Source organism: Budorcas taxicolor, chromosome 6, assembly GCF_023091745.1.
Source record: "Budorcas taxicolor isolate Tak-1 chromosome 6, Takin1.1, whole genome shotgun sequence".
Classification (NCBI taxonomy): Eukaryota; Metazoa; Chordata; class Mammalia; order Artiodactyla; family Bovidae; genus Budorcas; species Budorcas taxicolor.
Window position 1 is genome coordinate 15,999,632 of NC_068915.1, and position 25,705 is coordinate 16,025,336.

The following is a 25,705-nucleotide window of genomic DNA, read 5'->3' on the forward strand; positions in this document are numbered from 1 at the left end:
AAATCACAGCAGGATCCTCTATGATCCACCTCCCAGAATACTGGAAATAAAAGCAAAACTAAACAAATGGGATCTAATTAAAATTAAAAGCTTCTGCACAACAAAGGAAAATATAAGCAAGGTGAAAAGACAGCCTTCTGAATGGGAGAAAATAATAGCAAATGAAGCAACTGACAAACAACTAATCTCAAAAATATACAAGCAACTTATGCAGCTCAATTCCAGAAAAATAAATTACCCAATCAAAAAATGGGCCAAAGAACTAAATAGACATTTCTCCAAAGAAGACATACGGATGGCTAACAAACACATGAAAAGATGCTCAACATCACTCGTTATCAGAGAAATGCAAATCAAAACCACAATGAGGTACCATTTCACGCCACTCAGAATGGCAGCGATCCAAAAGTCCACAAGCAATAAATGCTGGAGAGGGTGTGGAGAAAAGGGAACCCTCTTACACTGTTGGTGGGAATGCAAACTGGTACAGCCACTATGGAGAACAGTGTGGAGATTCCTTAAAAAATTGCAAATAGAACTGCCTTATGACCCAGCAATCCCACTGCTGAGCATACACACCAAGGAAACCAGAATTGGAAGAGACACATGAACCCCAATGTTCATCACAGCACTGTTTATAATAGCTAGGACATGGAAACAGCCTAGATGTCCATCAGCAGATGAATGGATAAGAAAGCTGTGGTACATATACACAATGGAGTATTACTCAGCCATTAAAAAGAATACATTTGAATCAGTTCTAATAAGGTGGGTGAAACTGGAGCCTATTATACAGAGTGAAGTAAGCCAGAAAGAAAAACAGCAATACAGTATACTAACACATATATATGGAATTTAGAAAGATGGTAATGATAACCCTGTATGCGAGACAGCAAAAGAGACACAGATGTATAGAACAGACTTTTAGACTCTGTGGGAGAGGGAGAGGGTGGGATGATTTGGGAGAATGGCATTGAAACATGTATACTATCAGGTAAGAAATGAATCACCAGTCTATGTTCAATACAGGATACAGGATGCTTGGGGCTGGTGCACGGGGATGATTCAGAGAGATGATATGGGGTGGGAGGTGGGAGAGGGGGGTTCAGGATTGGGAACTCATGTACACCTGTGGCAGATTCATGTCAATGTATGGCAAAACCAATACAGTATTGTAAAGCAAAATAAAGTAAAAATTAAAATTAAAAAAAAAAAGAAGAAGAAAGTAAAAAAAAAAAAAAAGGAGATGGGAGGGAAGTCTGGGAGGGAGGGAACATGGGTGTATCTATAGCTGATTCTTATTGATGTATGACAGAAAACCACAAAATTATGTAAATCAATTATCCTTCAATTAAAAAATTTAAAAAATAAAGTTACTGTATAATATTATATGTTATCATTGTACAATAGTTATCCATAATTTTTAACTTTAATACTTGATTTATAGTTATTTTTAAATAGGATATCAATTCTCATGCAAATTGAGTAGGAGAGGAAACTTCAGTTATTTAATTTAGCAGAGTGCAAGTTGATTTTAATAAATATTAATCTTTTTATAGGCCTGCTGCTGCTGCTGCTGCTGCTGCTGCTGCTGCTGCTAAGTCACTTCAGTCGTGTCTGACTCTGTGCGACCCCATAGACGGCAGCCCACCAGGCTCCCCCGTCCCTGAGATTCCCCAGGCAAGAACACTGGAGTGGTTGCCATTGCCTTCTCCAATGCATGAAAGTGAAAAGTGAAAGTGAAGTCGCTCAGTCATGTTCGACTCTTCATGACCCCATGAACTGCAGCCCACCAGGCTCCTCCACCCATGGGATTTTCCAGGCAAGAGTACTGGAGTGGGGTGCCATTGCCTTCATGTACGTAAAAGTTATTTAATGCATAAATTGTTTCATCTTTGGCATGTGAGAGCACTTTCAAGTTTGGTCCTATGTCTTACCACTCACTAGCTTCTGATGGCTTCCTCGCTCTCTGACACTGGATGTCTCTGTCTGACATACACTTTTCCTGCCTTACCCCTTTCTTTAAGAAGCCCAAAGAACACAATCTGGCACTAAGGGGTGGTCCTTGCTTCTGAATTATCATGACTTCTGTGTCTTATCATTGGACAGAGACAGAAGGTACATATTTTTAGGAAGGAAAAAAAAAAAGGTTGAACTGCTATGTCCAATTTAAATGTGAAATTCTCCTACCCTGAAATTAAGACATTTAACATAAATATTTTATTTACTTGAGCCTATATACATATTTATGTGTGTGTGCAGAAAACGTTGTCAAGTAAGTGTTAATGTTGTTATTAACAGACTGCTGAATCCTATTTAAGATTTTGTATCAGTTGGTGTTTGGTTTAGGATTTTTGCAGCTATAGTGATAAATGAGATTGGTCTTTCTTTTTCTGTTTATTGTGCTGTACATACTGGCTGTCTTAATTCTGACTACAGAGGACTGTGTGGATGACTGTGTAGAAGAAGGTGGGGTGGAATGTGAGGTCTTGGGAGTTGCCTATAGCTGACTTTTTCAAGTGCAGAGATTCCCTGAACACCAGGAAGTTGTGTGTACCAGGAATGGTTCTCTGCTTCTCCTGCCCCAGTACTTACTCCAGGGACACTCGGTTAGAATATGTGCCACAGAGAATCTTTGTAGGCTTTATCCTGGAGGAAATGTTGAGGTGAGTTTCCGAAGAATGGGGTACTGGCTCAACTGTTTTGCTCTTTATTTAATTGATCACCTATCTATCACTTCTCTTGGATTCCACCATCTCTACTTTGTGGTCTCCCTTATTCTGGATACAGTTGTCACCTACATCAGTTCAGTTCAGTTCAGTTCAGTTCAGTCGCTCAGTTGTGTCCAACTCTTTGCAACCCCATGAGCTGCAGCACCCTCATCTCCCTGTCCATCACCAACTCCTGGAGTCCACCCAAACTCATGTCGATTGAGTTGGTGATGCCATCCAACCATCTCATCCTCTGTCGTCCCCTTCTCTTCCTGCCTTCAGTCTTTCCCAGCATCAGGATCTTTTCAAATGAGTCAGCTCTTCGCATCAGGTGGCCAAAGTATTGGAGTTTCAGCTTCAACATCAGCCCCTCCAATGAACACCCAGGACTGATCTCCTTTAGGGTGGAGTGGTTGGATCTCCTTGCAGTCCAAAGGACTCTCAAGAGTCTTCTCCAACACCACACTTCAAAAGCGTCAATTCTTAGGCACTCAGCTTTTTTTACAGTCCAACTCTCACATCCATACATGACCACTGGAAAAACCATAGCCTTGACTAGATGGACCTTCATTGGCAAAGTAATGTCTCTGCTTTTTAATATGCTCTCTAGGTTGGTCATAACTTTCCTTCCAAGGAGCAAGCGTCTTTTAATTTCATGGCTGCAGTCACCATCTGCAGTGATTTTGGAGCTACATCAGTTTGCAGTTAATCTCTTCCTCTCTACTGTATGTCTTCTAGTAAATGCTCACTGTGTCCTCTTGATGGATTCCCTCTTCATTTTTCAGTGGTGTAATGGAAATTTTTATATTTATTTTCACTGAGCTGTTGGGAGGTAAGAGATATAAACTATAGAGAATGTCAGTCATTGTGAGCTATTTATTGCATTGTCTCTTTGTTAACTGCTGACAAATAGGAAATTCTTTTTCTTACCTTGACTTCATATCCAGTTGTTCTAACAAACTTTGACTTTAGATCTAATAATTTTCAATTAATTTTATCTAAGTAGACAATCATTTCAACTACAAATAATGGCAATTTTGTCTCTTTCACTCCAATATTTATAAATTTTTCATATTTAATGCCTCTAATTATAACAACAGTATTGAAATATAGCATCCTTGATTTTATTCCAGACTCTGAGTTTGGCTCCAGTGTTTCACTAGTGTATGTTGTTGGTTTCTACATTTTATCAGGTTAATGATATTTGTTCTTTTCCTAGATTACTCACTTTTTAAAAATTAAAAATTGGTGTTAAACTCATATCATATACCTTTTCCATATCTTGTGGTATAATAATACAGATTCTCTTATTTAATCTATTATTTTAATCAAAGATTTTAGTATACTGAATTACACTCAGGAGAAATATCAACAACCTCAGATAGGCAGATAATACCACCCTACTGCAAGGAGATCCAACCAGTCCATTCTGAAGAAGATCAACCCTGGAATTTCTTTGGAAGGAATGATGCTAAAGCTGAAACTCCAGTATTTTGGCCACCTCATGCGAAGAGTTGACTCATTGGAAAAGACTCTGATGCTGGGAGGGATTGGGGACTGGAGGAGAAGGGGACGACAGAGGATGAGATGGCTGGATGGCATCACTGACTCGATGGACGTGAGTCTGAGTGAACTCCGAGAGTTGGTCATGGACGGGGAGGCCTGGCATGCTGCAGTTCATGGGGTCGCAAAGAGTCGTACATGACTGAGCAACTGAACTGAACTGAACTGAATGGCAAAAAGCAAAGATAAACTAAAGAGCCTCTTGATGAAGGTAAAAGAGAGTGAAAAAACTGGCTTAAAACTCAACATCCAAAAAATGAAGATCATGGTATTTGATCCCATGACTTCATGGCAAATAGATGGGGGAGAAATGGAAACAGTGGCAGATTTTATTTCCTTGCTCTCCAAAATCACTGCAGACGGTGACCGCAGCCATGAAATTTAAAAATTCATGCTCCTTGGAAGAAAAGCTATGACAAACCTAGACAGCATATTAAAAAGACAGAGACATCATTTTGCCAACAAAGGCCCATATAATCAAACCTATGATTTTTCCAGTAGTCATGTATGGATATGAGAGTTGGACCATAAAGAAGGCTGAGTGCCAAGAATTGATGCTTTTGAACTGTGGTGCTGTAGAAGACTCTTGAGAGTCCCGTGAACTGCAAGGAGATCAAACCAGTCAATCCTAAAGGAAATCAGACCTAAATATTCTTTGGAAGGACTGATGCTGAAGCTGAGGCTCCAATAATTTGGCCACCTGAATCAAAAAGCCAACTCATTGGAAAAGACCCTGGGGCTGGGAAAGATTGAAGGCAGGAGGAAAAGGGGGGCAACAGAGGATTAAATGGTTGGATGGCATCACTGACTCAATGGACATGAATTTGAGCAAACTCTGGGAGATACTGAAGGATATGAAATCCTGGCATGCTGCAGTTCATAGGGTTGCAAAGAATCTGACCCAACACAGTACCTGAACAACAACACTAATAGATATCCTAATGTTGAACACCCTCGTATTTCTGAAATGGTCCACACTTGGTCATGATATCTTATTCTTTTGCTATATTGTGGTTTATGGTATATGGTTTGCTAACATTTTATTTAGGATCATTGCATGTATATTAATAATTAAGATTAGCTTATAGATTTCTTTCAAAGGCTTATCTTACCCAGTTTTGGATAAGTATGTCAGAGTATTGCTAGTAAGTCAGAGAGGTTTTTATCTTTTTTCACGTTCTGAAAAAGTTTAAATAACAGGAGAATTTTTCTTACAAAAGTTGGTAAAACAGTATCTTTGGGAGTTTAAAATCTTTAATATTTCCATTTCATCTTACCTATTAATTTATTTGAATTTTCTATCTCATCCCAAGTCGATTCTGATAATTCTATTTTCCTTGACTTTTTTTTTTTTTTGGATCTTCAGATTATTTGATAAATTGCACATGATTTTATCACTTAAATTTCTAAGTGACAAGGCACCAAGCCAATACTGGCTAACTTTAGTAAAAGAAAATTCAGTAGAAAATAACAGGATGTTCGCAAGTACTGACAGGTGGCTAAGAAACTAGGCTTAAGAATTAAAGATACTTAATAAGGCCTAAAGGAATCCAAGGAAGCTTATCTGTAGCTGAAACAGTCTGACCAGTATGCTGCTTCTTCTGCTGCAATAAATAATTCACAACTGTTTCTTTTGTTCTCTTATCACTTAACTCAAGACCCAAACACCAGAGAGAGAGACTCTTTGATCAGTCCCTGGGCTATAAAAAGGAATGGAAGGAGGCTGGATATGGATTTCTCAACTTCCATTTGGAAAGCAGGTGCCTGGAATTACTCTCCTACCAAAAACAACTCATAATAGAAGAAAGATAATCCCACACAGAAAATTGGGGCCCTATTATGAAACACAAATGGATGTTGGCAGCCCCCTAGAAATGACCACTTCAATAGCTAAATTTTCCTCTGAAATTGTCTTACTCTCTCTTTTTAAAAATTATTTCTCTTAATGACTTATGTTACTTAACAAGTCTGCTAGTTTTTTACTTTCTGGTTTATTTACTATTGCTTATGTCTTTATTCGGAGAAGGCAATGGCACCCCACTCCAGTACTCTTGCCTGGAAAATCCCATGGATGGAGGAGCCTGGTGGGCTGCCGTCTATGGGGTCGCACAAAGTCGGACATGACTGAAGCGACGCAGCAGCAGCAGCAGCAGCATGTCTTTATTAGTTCTTTTGTACCATTTTGATTCTTTTTCATTATTTTTTAAATAGTATCCTGAGTTATATGCTTAGTTCACTTTTCAGTACTTATTTGTTATAAAATGTTTGATATAATTTGGATATATAAATGTCTTTTTATTTTCTTCTATTCTTTCTAAGACTAGAAATTCCACCCCTGCTAGGGTTTAATATTTGTTTCAATCAAATTTCTTTTAGCGATTAGAGCCTTGATTCTAGTTTCAACAATATTATAAAGTATATCAATAAGAATGTTTTCAGGAAAACTGAAGCCACTGTAAGTATTTTAAGCAGAAAAGAATATCAGAAACAGTTTGCATTCACATGGGATGAACAACAGTATACATTTATAATTTTCTCATAAGTCTTATCTTCCATCTTCTGCCATAAGAAAGTCTGAAGAGATCTGGGTATCATTGAGATTTCTTATAGAACATTAAATTGTTTTATTACACTGATGGCATTACCTTAATCAGAGCAGATAAGCAAGAGGTGGCCAGCATGCTGAATGCCTTGATAAGACATACATGCTCCAGAGAGCAGGTGACAAGTGGCACATGAGTAAAATTATGAGAAAACAGAGCTCAGATTTCTTCCAAGACATCTTATGTAAAGTAAAAGACAAATTATTTTGTCTTGTATTTCATTTCACAAAGAAGGAAGCATAAAATTTAGTCAGTCTTTTTGGAGATATTCCTTTTGGGGAATATTTGATTTGGGGGCAAATATTTCACACTGAAGAAGAATGCTTTGGTTCCCAGAGCAGGAAAGAGTTCTGCAGTAATCCAGAAGACCCTGTGGTATTGGAGGTATCACAGGTGGGAAAAAACATTACAGAGTGTTTGAGGAAGACCCAGTGGAAGAACAGCACCCTCAAGCTCTGCAGCAAGGCCATGCCATCTGCAGCAGAGAATTATATTCTTTTTGAGAAACAACCTACGCACTACTGAACACTGGCAAATGTGAAATGACTGATATGTCGCTGTGTGAGAAATACACACTACGAGCTGGGTCCTAACAGACCCGTGAAGTACAAGGTTGAACAGGCCTAGCAAAAACATGAGATGAACCTGTCACATCTAGAACAAAGAGCCCAGAGAAGCAAAGGGAGCAAGCAAGGTACTTGAGCAGGTGGCTCAGATTTCTCTCTTTTCCCCCAAATCCAAACTTGCACCCGTGTCCCTCAGCTCACACCTGTGACTCTATGGGAACCCTGGTATGAGCAGCTGAAGGAGAAGAGAAACATCTGAGTTTGCTTCACAGATGGGCTGGCTCTGTATGTAGGTACAGCCTGAAAGTGGCAGCTGAACAACAGCCGTGCTTGGTAATTGTCTGAAAGACAGTGGTGGAAGAAAGTCCTCCCAGTGGGCAGAGCTTCAGCCTGTACACATGGCTGTCCACTTTGTGTGGGAAAAAAAGAGGCCTAAGGTTAGGCTATATATGGAATCACAGGCAGTAGTAATTGCCTGATGGTCTTTTTCCCTATAATGAAAGATATTCAAAGATTAAGAACAAGGAGGTCTGAGTAGAAACTTGTGGACATACCTATAGGAGTGGGAATGAAGTATAAAAATCTTTGTAATGCATGTTAACACCACCAGAGAACATCCACTAGGGAAAAGTAATCAATAATCAACAAAATGACTCAGCTAATTGATATCCGCCAATCTCAGTCATCAACCACCTCAGTACTAGCACAGCAGGCACAAGGATAAAATGGCTATGGTGACAGAGATGGCCAGTAACAGCACAGGCCCTGAAGGTTTCTTTGGCTACTGCCATCAACAAATGTCCAATCTGACAGCAACAGAGACCAATGCTGAGCCCCCAAGATGGCACAGCTCATCAAGGATACCAGCTAGCCACTCGGTGGTAAATTGCTCATTCAGTTGTTTCACTCTTTAAAAGGCCAGAGGTACATCCTCACAGGAATAGACAGAAATAAACAGACATAAAGTCAGATACCTTTCCTACCTGCAGGGCCACAGGATCATGAGTCAAAGGATTACAGAGTACTTAATCCTCCAACAAGGGATCCCATGTAACATCCTGCTAGATAGGGGAACCCACTTTCTAGTAAAGGAAATGTGAGCTTGGAGCTCTGGCCATGCAATTCACTGGTCATACCATATAACTGCATCGCTGTGAGGCTGACAGCCTTATGGAGCATTGGCGTAGCCTGCTGAAGGCCGAATTGAGGTGCCACTTAAGACAACACTCTGAGGACTGGGTGCTGTCCTCCAAGAAGCAGTATATGCATTGACTCGAAGGACCGTCATGCCACACTGTGTCTGCAACAGAGAAGACACAGGTCTGCGACCCAAGAAGCAGAAGCAGGAATGGCCACACTTGCCATCACTTCTGACGACCAACGGAGGCCGTGTGCTTCCTGTCCCCACACTTTGCACTCTGAGGTCTGTTTCTCAAAGGAAACACACTGTTGCCCTGGAGCACAACAAGAATCCCAGTGAACTGTATGCTCTGCCTTCTGCCTGGCACACACTGAGCTGCCTAGAGAGAGGAGGAGTCACCATCTTGACAGGAGTAACCTATCACTTCAGAGGAAGGAAGTCTGCTGTTACACAGCCAGGGTAGGGAGAAATGTGTGGGGAACCGTATGAGCTACTCAGGTATCTCTTGCGACAATAAAGGGGTAGGAACAGCAGCCATGGTCTGAGAAGGGAATGGTATTCAGGGGCTCAGGCCACTCCGGGAAAAGGTTGAGGGTCATGCTACCAGGTAAGCCACTGAGGCCAGCAGAGGGGGAGACTCAGGGTGAAGGGAATCTAGAATGGACAGGAAGGAGGCAGAGGCTGAGGATAACTGCAGCCCCAAGATCAACCGCAAGGGCAGGGGCTACAGTTCCTTCCCCCACCCCGACCCCCAGCAACTTCCCTCTCCTAAATTATCTCTCAGGAAGAGAGGCCCACTGCAATTTTGACGGAGCCACCCTTGAAACATACATGGAAAGTAGACCTCAAAGGTGCAAGTGGTAGACTCTGAAAGACCAGGAGATGAGTTTCCCGGATCCTCCTTTCAAGGAAGGTCTGGCTGTCCGGCTGTGAAGAGTGGTCCGCGGACACTTCTTTCTGACAGCAAATGAAGACCTGCCTCACCCAAGGGCGTGCATTTCCTGGGCACCTGTCACCGGGTCACGTCACTGAGCAAGGCAGGCGGGACCCAGCCATTTCTGCCTGACCCAGGGCCCCTGTGACTGGCCACTGTCACTCCAGAGCCACCCCCCCCCCCCCCAAGCTGGCCGAGGCTTTGTTGAACCCACATTGCAGTCTGCTTTCTCTTTCTGTTCATTCCTGCTTCTCTTCCCTTCCTTTTCCAGGAGCTGATTCCTGACAAGTATCCCCCACCCCAAACTCTGTCTCACATCTGCTTCAGGAGAATCAAACTGTGGCAGCATTTCTGCTGAGAGAAAAAGAATTTATCACAGGACAACCCATGACTGATAAAGGAACCATTTTGGTGAGGATTTTTAGTGTTCAGCATAGCATTCAATACGATGGACTTTTTACTCCTTACCATTTCCTAGTCTTCGTCCTTAAAGAAAAATATGATTCTGTTTTTACCAAAGCATAAGAAATTTCTTTCAGTGGTTTCTGCCTACTGCAGCAAACAGAACAAGGCATTGTTCACTATCGAGGTGGGGCATCAGTTTTCTCTGCGGGAAACAGTCCCTCAGCTATTTGCTGAGGTCTTTTTTGGTTTCATTTACGGTAAAACTCTGGATTTTTGCCAAATTCTCCACAAGTTCAAAAGTACAAAGCTCTTTAGGAGGCCTGCTCTTTTTAAATATTTTTTCAGAGGTTAAAAATTAAATTTCAAAAGAATACCTGGGGTGCAGAGGCGTCCACAGGAGAGACACAGACCCTGATTATCTCCAACATGAAGCTTGGTCATGTCATTCTCTTACTTTTGTGCTTCTACTTAAGTTTTTGTGAGGTAAGCAATTCAATATTTATGTAAACTTTTAAGTAGATATTTCAAATATTGTAAAAATATAGAAAAAAGTCTCAAAGATATTATTTTGACTTGAAGATTACATAGTTCACTTGCCAACGATGACAGTATTTAGTCAGTAACCAAGATTTTATGTTATATCTTGATGAAAGAGCTTGAAGAAATTGCTTTTTTCATATGCTATTATCTGTGCATAGAGATTGGACTGAATGAAAATTTTACTAATACAGCTATGATTTTTAGCAATTATTAAATCAGTAAACATTTATCAAGCCCTATCTATGTGCAAGGTATAGAGATGGGCAAGACTGATCCTTCCTTCAATAGCCTTTTGTACAGTTGTAGAAAGATGATACAAATATACCAATGAGGAAATAATAAGCATAATTTGAAAAATATTTGAAACCATGAGAAGGAACTGTTATAAGACATATATTTAATTGCCCCAAAATGGCACAGATATCATCATCTGCCCAGGGAATTTAATGAGAGGAAAAATTCCTTCCTGCTCGGAGATTGGGAAGGGTTTATGGGCCAAATGGGATTTGAGCTAGACTTATAATTCTGAATAACATCTGATCAGTGGAGAGAAAGAAGAAGTGATTTTCAGCCTGATAAACAGCAAGTGGTATGGCCAGAAAGACAGCAAAACACTGGGCTCCTCTCCATGAGTAAACGCACTTGATCAGAGTAGAGACTTTGTAGGCCACTCAAGGAGTTAAAGCCAAAACAACAGATTGTAGCCAGTCTGGAAGGTAGCCTGTTAAGGTTAGAAATGTTTAAGACATTTTAGAGACTTGCTGATGATTGCCTACTTTTGTGATCAAAGAGTTTTGAAACAATTCCAAAAACTGTTTTGTTTTAAAGTCTGTTTATAGCAGCAAATGTTTAAAGAGAACTACCTAAGATATCAGAATTAAATACTTAAGTTTCTTATAAGTTCTAAACTATATATGCAATGTTTATAGTATAAACCAAATGGAAATAAAGTAAGTACTTGTTGATTAAAATAGATTAAATTATTGTACATCCAGAAATAACTATCACATTAAAATGGTGTTTTATATTTATTGAAATAAAAAAATGCCTCACTGAAATCTTCTTTTTGTTAAGAAAAATACATATACACATAAATACACAAATATATTAATAAATGCTTATATAAATGGCAGTTTTAAAGGTCATGAGGGGTGTATATTAAACAGATAACAGTATCTCTGAGTAATGGGATTACTCATGATTTTTATGTTTTATATGTTTATGAATTTTCAGAGTTCAAAAATTTTGTCTTATTCATTTGTCATTTTTCTTTTTTAAATACCAGGTAAATGTGTGTTGCATTATAACAAGAAAAATTTGTTTTCGGAAAAAAGGATATTTCAGCCATATTTTGGGTTCTTGGAACAAAAACAGAATAAAAAAAAAAACTGAAAATAGTTTTCACTTACACAAAGGAAAAGAGCCTCTTTCTTTTACTGAACAATCATCCAATCATAAAACTGTCTTCATTCCTTTAAGAAACAGCATTTTGAAACCACAACTTCATAAAATACTATTATTATTTCCTTATAAAAGGAAATGGAATGATTTTTTATGCCACCTGCTGAGAAATAATCATTTTTAAATGAAGCTTACCATAGAGATAGGGGCTTCCCTGGTGGCTCAGCAGTAAAGAATCCACCTGCCAATGCAGGAGACCTGGGTTCTTCCCTGGGTTGGGAAGATCCCCTGGAAAAGGCAATGGCAACCCACTCCAGTATTCTTGCCTGGAGAATCCCATGGACAGAGGAGCCTGGTGGGCTACAGTCCATGGGGTCACAAAGAGTCAGACCTGATTTAGTGGCTGAAGAGCAACCACCACAGAGACAACATAAATATGTTCTAAGTTTTAAAATGTATCTACATTTTCAACATGAAATAAAATATGTACAGCTGGGAGAAACTTGTATTTTAAAAGCTGGGGGCAGATTTCCTTCTAGGGGATAAAAAGCCCCACTCCCTTTTTATATCAAAATATTTCAATGGACTGATTTGAAAGTGGATTATGTCAATGATGGGGTGGGCTGGCAATGAAGTTGTTCTGAACAGTGAGATGAGAATCCTGGTTTTACTGAACCTACTCAGACAAAGAGGTAAGGGGATTTAGGAAAGGGTGGGAAAGAAACTCAGAGTGGCTGCTGTGTCAATAACAAAGGGGTATTAAGGAACAGGGATCTCGGTCCTCGGAATTCTCCAGGCAAAAATTCTGGAGTACGTAGCCATTCCCTTAGCCATAGGATCTTCCCAACCTAAGGATCAAACCGTCTCCTGCATTGCAGGCAGTTTCTTTACCATCAGAGCCACCAGGGAAGTCCCAGTAATGGAATAGGGAAGCCAAATATTTTAGTCAATATGGTTAAACACTGTGATATACTTGGCTGTGACATAATCCCTCACCAAAACCTTTAATTTTTTTTAAACCCTAAAAGCATATTATAAACTTTGGTTTATATGGGTAGTATTTTGGAAGGAAAGAACTGGGGTGATGGTCAACAGTGATGAGATCTGGAAAGAGAATATGCACAGGAGCAATACGCAGTGCAGAGAGTGATGTCAGTTAGCAAGGCAGAGCAGGCAAATCCAAACACTTGTCCCTCCACCAAAAAAAACTAGAAAAGTCAAGCAGACGTTCAAAACCAACTTTGTCAGAACTCCAGTTATCAAAGTCCTACAGTACCCAAGTGAATGCTGCATGAGGAAAAAGGCAACTTAAAAATGGTAGGAAAACTGCAGTATTTCTACTTGCCCTTACCCCACCCAGATTCCAACTCAGTGGCAGTCTTGAAGGTAGCAATCTAGATTCCCAGTGTGGAACTCTAGTCCCCAGTTCTAAATGGAGCAGAGAAGATTTTATTTAAAAAGAAATTGTGTTTGTCTGTTCTAACCTATCCAGGGGCTACTTAAAGACTGAAACAAAAAATCTGTCTTTGTTTCATCTAACTTGGAACTCAGAGTGGAAAGGCAGCAGGCATTCCTCAAAAACATTATCAGTTCAGTTCAGTTCAGTTCAATCACTCAGTCATGTCTGACTCTTTGCGACCCCATGAATCGCAGCACACCGGGCCTCCCTGTCCATCACTAACTCCCAGAGTTCACTCAAACTCATATCCATCGAGTCAGTGATGCCATCCAGCCATCTCATCCTCTGTCATCCCCTTCTCCTCCCACCCCCAATCCCTCTCAGCATCAGAGTCTTTTCCAATGAGTCAACTCTGCATGAGGTGGCCAAAGTACTGTAGTTTCAGCTTTAGCATCATTCCTTCCAAAGAACACCCAGGACTGATCTCCTTCAGAATGGACTGGTTGGATCTCCTTGCAGTCCAAGGGACTCTCAAGAGTCTTCTCCAACACCACAGTTCAAAAGCATCAATTCTTCAGTGCTCAGCTTTCTTCACAGTCCAACTCTCACATCCATACATGACCACAGGAAAAACTATAGACTTGACTAGACGGACCTTTGTTGGCAAAGTAATGTCTCTGCTTTTTAATATGCTAAGGCAAGCAAATAAACAGTCTACCGCCACCTGAGACAAAAGACAACAGTTGAGGCCTACTATAGAGTGCGGAAGCTTGGAAGGAAAAGTTAGAGTTTCAGCTGAAAATTAGGGCATTCAAAAGCCCCTGTGTATCCTGGGGAATTTAGAAAGCAATACACATGCCCAGGGCAAGATGAAGCCCAGAAAACACCTAAGAAGACCCTAAGCCTACACCTCCAGGCTCAGTGCAAATGTGAAGTAAAAGCTAAGACAGAATTGTAAACACTCTGGTTAAGTACTGAGCACTGAAGTGGCCCAGCACAGAGCCAATTTGCAAACTCAGAAGAGGTTTTTTTGTTGTTCTCAATTTCAAGGATTCCTTATTCTTTTCTTTCTTTCTTTCTTTTATTTCCTTCTTCCTTCCTTTCTCTTTTTTCCCCTCCCTGTCCCTTTCCCTTTCTCTTCCTCTCTCTCTGGTTCCTTGTGTTGAAGGAAATCTTTGTCTAAATCCTAGCTAAATGCAAGGTAAAGGAACCAAGACTTCAGAAACCACACATGACAAAAAAAAAACTTTATAGAAACAGTTTTGAAAAATTAGCAAATAGCTATAGTCTATAGGAATCAAGGAAAGCAAACCCTGAGAAGAAAGAATTTGATTTCAAGAATTACAACATTATAATATTCAAAATATCCAGTCTCCAACAAAGAATATGAAGCATGCAATGAAGCGAAAATATGGCCCATTCACAGGAGAAATTATTTCTGAGGAAGAACAGACTTTGAACTCATCAGACAAAGACTTTAAGTTAAACATCTTAAATAGATTCAAATAGCCAAAAAAAAAGCAAGGAGGATGTAGGAACAAATAGAGAATACCCATGAAAAGACAGAAATTATAAAAGGAATTAGACTGAAAAGTATAACAAAGAATTCACCAGAGGGTTTTAATAGCAGATTTGAGCAGACAGAGGAGTAAGTGAAGCTGAAGATTGGTCAATTAAATTATCTGAGGAGCAGAAAGAAAAAAGAATAAAAAGAGAAACCATCAGTATATACACAATTGGAATCTCAGACGGAGAAGAGAGAGTCAGAGAATATTTGAAGAAGTAGTAACCAAACACTTCTTAAATTTGATAAAAGATAATGAATCTAGAATGCCCCTGGTGATCCAGTGGCTAAGAATCCGCCTGCCAATGCAGGGGACACGGGTTCCATCCCTGGTCTGGGAGCATTCCACATGCCGTGGGGCAGCTAAGCCTGTGCACCATGACTGCTGGGCGCATGCACTCTGGAGCCTGTGCTTCACAACATGCAAAGTCACCGCAGTGGAAGCACCACAACTAGGGAGGAGGCTCCACCTGCAGCGCCGAGAGAGGGCCTGTATGCAGCAGTGAAGACCCAGGGCGGCCACAAATGAGTTCATTTAAAAAAAGGAAAGAAAGGCGTTCAACCTCAGTCACTGGGGGGGAAATGCAGATAAAACTATTCTCTGATGACATTTTTGTATACCTAATTGGCAAAGATAAAAATGTTAAATGTTTTCTGTTCTGTGATCAAGAAGATGGAAAATAGGCCCTTTCATATACTGATGACCCCTGGAGAAGGGATAGGCTACCCACTCCAATATTCTGCCCTGGAGAATGGACTGTATAGTCCATGGGGTTGGAGAAATATCAATAACCACACATATGCACATAACACCACCCTTATGACAGAAAGCGAAGAAGAACTAAAGAGCCTCTTGATGAAAGTGAAAGAGGAGAGTGAAAACGTGGCTTAAAACTCAACATTCAGAAAGCTAGGATCATGGCATCCAGTCCCATCACTTCATGGTAAGTAGATGGGGAAACAATGAAAACAGTGACAGACTATTTTCTTGGGCTACAAAATCACTGCAGATGATGACTGCAGCCATGAAATTAAAAGACACTTGCTCCTTGGAAGAAAAGCTATGACCAACCTAGACAGTATATTAAAAAGCAGAGACATGACTTTGCTGACAAAGGTCCATCTAGTCAAAGCTGTGGTTTTTCCAGTAGTCATATATGGATGTGAGAGTTGGACTGTGAAGAAAGCTGAGCGCCGAAGAATTGATGCTTTTGAACTGTGTGTTGGAGGAGACTCCTGAGAGTTCCTTGGACTGCAAGGAAATCAAACCTATCAATCCTAAAAGAAATCAGTCCTGAATATTTGTTAGAAGGACTGATGCTGAAACTGTTTCAACAAACCTGAAACTCAAATACTTGGTCACTTGATGCAAAGAGATGACTCACTGGAAAAGATCCTTTTGCTGGAAAAGACTGAAGGCAGGAGGAGAAGGGGACATCAGAGGATGAGATGATTGGATGTCATCACCAACTCGATGTACATGAGTTTGAGCAATCTCCGGAAGTTGGTGAGGACAGGGAAGCCTCACGTGCTGCAGTTCATGAGGTTGCAAAGAGTTGGACATGACTGAGCGACTGAACTGAACTGATACGTTGATGTTAAGAGTTCACATTTGAGCAACTTCTAGAGAGAGAAGGGCTTCTCAGTGGCTCAGTGGTAAAGAATCCACCTGCCAATGCAGGAGACCCAGGTTCATCCCTGGGTGGAAAAGATCTCCTATGGTAGGAAATGACAACTCACTCCAGTATTCTTGCCTGGAAAATTTCATGAACAGAGGAGCTTGGCGGGCTACAGTCCATGGGGTCATAAGAGTTTGCAACTGAGCATGCACACTGCTGCTGCTGCTGCTGCTGCTAAGTTGCTTCAGTCGTGTCCACACTAGAGTGAGAAATTAGCCAATGTCTTTCAAAACTACAACTGCTAATTTCTTTGATTCAGCGATGTTACTCCCAGGTAAGTACTGACAAATATACTTAGCGTACAGGGGAAATGATGTATATTATATGAGGAGATTTATCACAGCACTGTTTATAATAACAGAACATTGGAAACAATCTAAATGCCCTTTGTTGGCTACTGGTTGTAAATTATACTGCTGTTGGGGGTGCAGAATTAGAGAGTAAAGTATGGTTCACATATACAGTGATGATCTCTGGAAAGGTTCACTAGGAACTATTAAGTGGTTGACTCTGGGGTAGTGCTTGAGTGTGTTGAATGGATAACGAAGGAGAGAAATATAATTTTTACAAGCACCCTTTTGAACATGTTTGTAATATTTCTATGTGTTTTCTATTTTTTAAAATATCAATTAAAAATGAAAAAAATTTTCATCCATTTTACATTCATTATAAAAAAACAAGACCAAGAAACTACACCATTGTTTTGTTTTGTTTTGCACTCTCTGAGGCAAAAGTGATGGAAATGACCCTGAAATAAAATTGGAGGAAAAAATTGCTGGTGAAGACCACGATGAGAAGGAACTGAGGCCATATAGGGCCTAAAACTCTTTCGATGAAAATGTTTCTGATATGATTGTTAACTTTCAGGATATGAACCGTTTATTCACTTCTGGAAGAAAGACAAAAGTTTATATTGCTTACTCTTTTTGAAACTTTTCCATCTCATTCCTCAGTGTTTTCCTGGTAAATCATGATTGTACCTGTTGGCCATCATGATGCAATCATCACAAAATCTAAGTGGCATATATCTTGATTTAGTTTAGAGGTTAAAGCGTCTCCCTGCAATGTGGGAGACCTGGGTTCGATCCCTGGGTCGGGAAGATCCCCTGGAGCAGGAAATGGCAACCCACTCCAGTATTCTTGCCTGGAGAATCCCATGGACAGAGGAGCTTGGTGGTCTACAGTCCACGGGTCGCAAAGAGTCGGACATGACTGAGCGACTTCACTTCACTTCACTTCCTACAGGTTAGCTGGAGATCATCTCAACTAAGGTGGGCTCAGCTGGAGTGATTCTTCGTTGCTGGCCTGATCGTCTTCTTCCCATAGCTATGGCAGAGAAGCAGAAGGACAAACCCAGTTGCACAAGTACACTCCAAGCATCTCTTATGTCACATATGCTGACTTCCTGTTGTCCAAAGCAAGTCACTGGCCAGGCTCAGAATCCAGAAGTAGGAAAATATACCTCCCCTCTCCAGAGGAAGAGATAACAGCAAAGGACAGGATGAAGAGTCATAGAACTGGGGCCATAAGCAGTCTACCTCAGTCAGCATCACATTAGCGTTTGTATAGGCTCTTAAGTGTTTATTGTGCCGTCCCATGTATTTTGCACTTGCTGTTCGCAACAGCTCTGTGAGGATATTATTTTTATTTTCCACATTCCACAGAAGAAGAAACAACCATAAAGGTAAAGTCTTTTACCAAAAATCACACAACTAGTTAGCAGAAGGGGAATTTTCACCTTTTTTACAGCAAACGGTAGGAGGGAAAATGGTGGACTTTTGCTCTATTTGGTCATAATTGATCATTTTTTTCTTCTGTTTATAGGATAATTTTAGAAATCGAGGACAGTCAAAGGCAGTGAAGAAATCAGAGGTAAAGCTATATGGCTGTATACCGGGGTGGGATAGTAGATTGTTTTTTTTTCTCTTGTTTGTTGTCTAATAACCAACCATCCATCTAAAATGGCTTCACTGGGAAATTCTCTGAAGGTCAAGTGGTTAGGCCTTTCACCATGCTTCAATGTCAAGGGTGCAAGATCAATCCGTGGCCGAGGAACTAAGATCCCACAATCCATGTGCCATGGCTAACCTGTACTCCTGCCTAGAATAAAAAGATAAAGTTCACAACAGGATAATTATTACAGCATCACAAATACCAAAGAAATGATCCCTCCTAAAAAAAAGAAACAGCAGCTAAGGGAATTGAGTCATGATTTAGAGATAACTAAGCTATAGTAGTAATCACTAAAAATTTTTGTGCATGTGCCCCCAGTATATGTGAATATATTTATTTATAAATAATATATACTGTACTATATAAATATACTTTAAAAAAGAAAATTTTAAAAACAAGTATTTTAATAATCTTACTGTTAATCTTTAATGAAGTAATATCATCAAATACACAATTTTTAAATTTTTCCATTTGATTTTAATATCATATTAGTTGGAAAAGATAGCTTACAAAGAGCTGCTGCTGCTGCTGCTAAGTCAACATACACAATAAACACAGGGAAAATTTCAATAATGATATTCGATGGAAACCTGTATTTCAATTAGTCTCTTTAATATTATTGATTGGGGGAGGGTTGGCTTCTTTTCATATCTGATTAGCTTTCTATTGTCTTGAACCCCATGGTGTGGCTAATGAACAGCTTCTACTGTAGCTGAAAGTGTAGACTCTGCTATTTTTTTGTTTATTGATGTTGTATTTTGGCATTATTGTCAATCTGGTGTCATTTCACTACATTAATCTCTAAATCACTTGTCCATCTGTGAAGATTATTTCAGCTACAACTAGATGATATAATCTATAATGTCCCATAATCAAGCACATGAATATGATTCTCCATCCTAAAACAGAAACCTTCTCTTGACCCCATGTTGTTGTTTAGTCACTCAGTCGTGTCCAGCTCTTTGCAACCCCATGGACTGCAACATGCCAGACTTCCCTGATCTTCACCATCTCCTGGAGCTTGCTCAAACTCAAGTCCATTGAGTTGATGATGCCATCCAACCATCTCATCCTCTGTCATCCCCTTCTCTTCCTGCCTTCAATCTTTCCAAGCACCAAGGTCTTTTCCAATGAGTCAGCTCTTCACATCAGGTGGTCAAAGTATTGGAGTTTCAGCTTCAACATCAGTTCTTCCAATGAATATTTGGGACTGATTTCCTTTAGGATTGACTGGTTTTATCTCCTTGCAGTCAAAGGGACTCTCAAGAGTCTTCTCCAACACCACAGTTCAAAATCAACAATTCTTCGATGCTCAGCCTTCCAACTCTCACATCCATGCATGACTACTGGACAAACTATAGCTTTGATGAGACGGACTTTTGTTGGCATAGCAATGTCTCTACTTTTTAATATGCTGTCTAGATTTATCATAGGTTTTCTTCCAAGGAGCATGTCTCCTTTAATTTCATTGTTGCAGTCACTATCTGCAGTGATTTTGGAGCTCAAGAAAATAGTCTGTTACTGTTTCCATTGTTTCCCCATCTATTTGCCATAAAGTGATGGGATCAGATGCCATGATCTTAGTTTTCTGAATGTTGAGTTTTAAGCCAGATTTTTCACTCTCCTCTTTTACCTTCATCAAGATACTCTTTAGTTCCTCTTCACTTTCTGCCATAGGGTGGTGTCATCTGCATATCTGAGGTTATTGATATTTCTCCTGGTGATCTTGATTCCAGCTTGTACTTCATCCAGCCTGGCATTTCACATGATGTACTCTGCATATAAGTTAAATAAGCAAGGTGACAATATACAGCCTTGACGTACTCCTTTCCCAATTTTGAACTGGTCCATTGTTCCATGTCCAGTTCTAACTGTTGCTACTTGACCTGCACACAGGTTTCACAGGAGTCAGGTAAGGTGGTCTGGTGTTCTCACCTCTTTAAGAATTTTCCACAGCTTGTTGTGATCCACAGAGTCAAAGGCATCAGTGTAGTCAATAATGCCCTCCAATTATTACCCCATTTCTCTGTGCTTCTTGACATCTAATCTTCAAAAAAGTTGCTATACTTAATTTCTCTTTCTATTATTTCTTGGGTCTTCCCGACCCAGTCTGGCTTGAGTTCCCACATTCTACCAAAATAACTTTTGTCAAGATCCCCATCTTACTGGAGGAGTATCACACAACTGCTAATCATCCCTTCCTTCTCTCTGCCTCTGTGCCACCATTTTCTGTTTATTTGTCTTTTACTTCACTGGCCATGTCTTCTTATCTCCTTTACCAATTCTTCATTATCTGCCTACCCTCTCAACATCATTTGCTCACATCCTCCAGTGGATAAGCCAAAGTCTTTTCAGTAGCCAACAAGGTCCTATGTGATCAATCACACATTCCTCCAATTCTCTGGCCTCATCTCCTCCTGTTCTCCCTTCGGCCATTCACAGCCCTCCAGCCACACCAGCGTCCTGGTCCAAAAGCATAACACTTCTACCCCTCAACTTTTGCTCTGGCTGTTTCCTCTGACTATGACACTTCACCCCTAGATATCTGCATGGCTTATGCACTCACCTTCAGGCATCTACTCCAAGGTAAACATTTCCTCAAAGTCTTCCTTGACAACCCTATATGCAAAAATAGCAATCCTTCCCCTCACTCTCCACAATCTCTCTCTCTCTCTTACTGTGTCTTTGTATTTATCACCTTATGTCATACTACATATTTATTCTTTTTTTTAAAAAAAAAATCTATTTATTTGTCTGCACTGGGTCTTATTTGGAATCTTTAATTGTGACATGTGGGATGTCACGCATGTCCTGGGATTGAACCTGGGCCCCCTGCATTGGAAACACAAAGTCTTAGCCACTGGATCACCAGGGAAGTCCCTATGTTTATTCTTTCTTTACTTTTGCACTTGTGTCCCCAGGACCCAGAACAGTGCCCAGCATATAGTAGGCTCTCAATAAATAGTGAATGAATATGCTGTGAAGAGCCAATCCATATTCAAACATTAGAAAAGGTTCATTTCTGTCTTTCTACTTTTTCAATAAAACATACCAAGTTATTTTACCCTCTGGATTATCTTCACTTCCCCGGGGATTATGTAATCCACTTTGAAAATTATGGCACAATAGGAGTGGCTCTCCATCCTTGGGGAGTATAAGAATCTTTATGGAGCTTCTTTACAGTACAGATTCCAAGATCTTCCCTCAGAAATTCTGATTCAGGAGGTCTACTGCTTGGGTCCAAGAATCTGCATTTGCAAGATTATACACCTCATGAGTGATGCAGACAGTCCCAGGCTACAACTGGGAGTACTTTTCATGTATTTGGCACTCTTCTTTTTCAGCTTTTAATTCCAGGCTCAATAAAAATGGGGAAAAGACTTCTTTAGCATACTCTTATCAGCTCACATATAGCTTACACACAGAATGATTCAGTTTGTCCCAATCTCCCTAGACCAGTGGTTCTCAAGGTTTTGGATTATAAAGACTATATATAGATGGCTATCTATATCAGTCAGTTTTGGCTATGCTGCAATAAGAACCAATCCTCGAATCTTAGTGGCTTGACATAAGAAAAGTTAATTTTTTCTCATACAAAGACTTTGGGTCTGGGTAACTCTTCAGTGAACATGTCCTCCATGTGTTGGCCCAACTTTCTGAGCTGGTTTGATTCTATGGTGCCTCTGAAACACATGTTCCCCTGATCACCATAGCAGAGCAGAAATAAGTAGCATCATTGAGCATTGGAAATTAAATGTTTCTACCTGAAACCAATACATGTTACTTCAGCTCACATTTCTGTGGACAAAGCAAGTCACCGCCACATCCAGCCACAAGAAGGAAATGCAATCTCACCGTTTGCTTGGAAGTAAGAGTTACATAAGATTTTAGTAAATAGTATTATGTTTACCACAAAAACAAATCCTAAGAAAATACTTAGATCCATCACTCTACCTTTCACCATCAACTATAGGCAGAATAAAGTGAAAGTGAAAAGTGAAGTCGCTCAGTCGTGTCCGACTCTTGCGACCCCATGGACTGTAGCCTACCAGGCTCCTCCACCCGTGGGATTCTCCAGGCAAGAGTATTGGAGTGGATTGCTGTTTCCTTCTCCAGGAGATCTTCCCAACCCAGGGATCAAACCTGGGTCTCCCGCATTGCAGGCAGATGCATTACCATCTGAGCCACATAGTAGCTGTAATTTTAGTATCCGTTATTGTAGGAAGGAAGGAAGTTACACAATCAATATAATTTCAGTGATGATTTAAATAATTTTGCTTCTTATTAATTTTAACAGCTTCTGCACACATTGGAAAGATAAATACACATGAATGTATGAGGAATAGTTTATATTCTGTCTACAGCAAATAATGGTGTAAAAATACATGTACAAACACCTTTAATAATGTCCTCTAAGATCATCAGCCTGCTCTAGACATTGAGGATCCTGAACAACTGTGACTTACCCAGTCCCTTTAGAGCTAAAACTTTTTGCCATCAGATTTTACACAGTGAATAAGAAAGCCTTACTTTTACTGTTTTCTGCCATCACAATAATTTTCTAACTTTCCTTTGATTATCCCCATTGTCAGCAGCCACAGTGTTGGTATTTGCCATTATCATCAACCTTAAATTTTAATGGTAATATTATCATAAAAACGATTCCACTTACAATAAGAAATTATAGAAATAGAAAACTGCTTAATTTCAAAGGCAATCTTCTCCCCCATGCTCTGGTTACACCTTCTCCCATCCCATCCTCAACCTTATTCTAACAATTTTGCCCTTTCTCTCTTAAAGCTTCCATCTTTCCCATTCCGTTGGATTACTGACCTTACCCTTTACTCATGATGAAATCTCACCTAACAACAAAAATCTGTCTTTACCGTGTCCATTTATGATACTATCTTTCCATTTTTTTTTCCCTTCAAAGCCTAACCTTAATGTTTTCTATACTGGAAGCTTGATGACCTTCTTTTTCATTTGGCTGTTTTCTACTAAATTAATTCTATATACAATTACAAAGGCAAATAATACCACATGGCTTAAAATCATGGTGATATTAAAATATTTAATAATTTATTTAACAACTGGTTGGACTTAGATGGACTTCTCCAGTGGCTCAGAAGGCAAAGAATCTGCCTGCAATGCAGATAACCCAGGTTCAATCCCTGGGTCAAGAAGATACTCTGGAGAAAGGAATAACAACCCACTCCAGTATTCTTGCCTGGAGAATCCAATGGACAGAGGAGCCTGGAGGGCTACAGTCCTTGGGGTCACAAAGGGTCAGACACGACCAAGCAACTAACACAGACACACATAACGTAAAACATCTCTGTCACACACACCTCCTCACCCTTGATTCTCTCTAACTAGAGACAACAACTTTCAAATATTTATTGTTTCTTCTGCTGTTTTATGAGATTCTTGAAAACATATTCATACAGCCATTCTTTTAACTAATCCTTTGGTTCTTTTAGCCACTCCATCTTCTTCAGAAGTAGTAGGTGCCTCAGTTGCTAAGCTTTTCTGGGGTTCTCTGGGGGTTAATTTGCTTTATTCTTATGGACTTCCCTCATTAGGTTTGGGTTTCATTTCTCTGTCGTTTGCTAAACCTATTACCACCTGCCCATCTGCTTTCCAGCTTCCAACCTTTCAATAATATCCCAAGTCTATAATCCTCTTCCCCATTCTCCTTGGCCTTATTGATTATGCCTTTTTTAAAAATTCTATTACTCTTGTTTTAATGAAACTTGGAGAGGAGGCAGAAGTTTCTGTAAAGTCTGTGTTCAGTCTCCCATGTCCGAGTACAGGACCAATCAACAGAGTTAACCCATGCTTCTGTTTCCATTTCTTCACTGCCCATTCTGGCCTCAGCTCACCAAAGTCTGGTTTCTGCCTCTGACATTCAGTTAAAACTTCTGCCTCAAGGATCCCAGTCATCTTTGTTCATCAAATTCAGTGGCCTTTTTTTCAGCTTCCTCTTCTGAAGCTCTCTGCAAAATTAGACACATGAGCAACATCTCTCTGGCTGAAAAGCAAAATATCTTCTGCTTATTCCACATCTTCAGCTGCTAAAGAGTAAAATTCTCCTCAGTGTTCTTTATGTGTGGTTTTTGTTTTGTTTTGTTTTGTTTTGTTGGTTTGTTTTTTTGGGGTCTTCTTGGTTGTTTGTGTGTTTTGTTTTTCACCATCCATTCAATGCATTCCAGGCTCACCATGCCCCTGAAGCAAGTCTGAGCAAGGAGACAGAAGCTTCATCTGAAGTGAAGGTCAGAGTCTATATAATTACTTGCTGTTATATTGTTGTAGCCACGCGTTCCGGGGAAACAAACTCACTCAGACAGACAATGCAGATAAGTGGAGTGCAGTTTATCACACCGGCGGGCCCAAGGCAGAGTCTCCTCTTAGCCAAAGGCCCCAACCAGTTTTTGTGAAAACCTTATATACCCTAAGTGTATGTGCCCAAACCCAAAGATACAATTAAAGTTAACCCGTAATTCATATGCCTTAAGCCTAGGTAGTTAAGAGTGGACAATTATCAATAGGCCTGTGGTCATACTCCAATAAGCATAATAGAATTTATGATTCTATTTGGTTACATAGATAATTAGGGTATTCTTTTAGAGAGTCTAGCTACAAGCCCTGGGGCTCCTCCATGGGTGGGGGGGGATGGATGCGGGGGGTGGGGGGAGCGGGTCTGGTTTTCCAGTTAGTATGTGGCTTCCATAGATACTGGGCATAAATAACTCAAAGTCCACAGTCCAGCCCAAGATTGAGTCCTGCTTTCAAGATGGAGCCTGTTCTGTCTGTTTCCTCCTTCAATATGTGACTCTTCATGGGACCAAGTGTCTTTTAATTTTTTGTTTTTGCTCTAAAAATGACTGAAAAGTCGATGACACTTGTCCAAGTTTCAGTCTAAAACTCAGGGGAAAATGACACCTCAGAAAAGGATAAATTTGGGAAAAAAATAAAATTTTTCACCCAATTAAAATATTGATTTTTCAATAGAAAAGTGATTGTCCCTAAAAGGGTGACTGTCCTAGCTGTCAGGGCACTTAAATTTTATCAGTGGAAGGTACAGGAGCTAAATAATTACAAAGTTCAACTCTAATACGTGCTACCAAAAAAGGCACATGGAACCATGGAAAGCATAAAGTACAGATTTTATTCTAGACCAGTGTATCAAAAATTGGTGTAGTTAATGATAAATTTGTCAAATTTCCTGGTTATTTGATAAAGTTTA

General features: G+C 40.0%; 1 protein-coding gene across 1 annotated transcript in view; it reads left to right on the forward strand.

The window, feature by feature from the left end:
* The first annotated feature begins 10,317 nt into the window (after window positions 1–10,317).
* The window catches only part of CFI (complement factor I), a 43,346-nt gene continuing 27,958 nt past the window's right edge, over window positions 10,318–25,705 (forward strand). Inside the window, exons 1-3 of the mRNA XM_052642073.1 lie at window positions 10,318–10,406; window positions 18,331–18,378; window positions 24,672–24,731. Coding sequence (XP_052498033.1) covers window positions 10,350–10,406; window positions 18,331–18,378; window positions 24,672–24,731 — 165 coding nt within the window. The 5' untranslated portion in view covers window positions 10,318–10,349. The remainder of the gene's footprint in view (window positions 10,407–18,330; window positions 18,379–24,671; window positions 24,732–25,705) is intronic.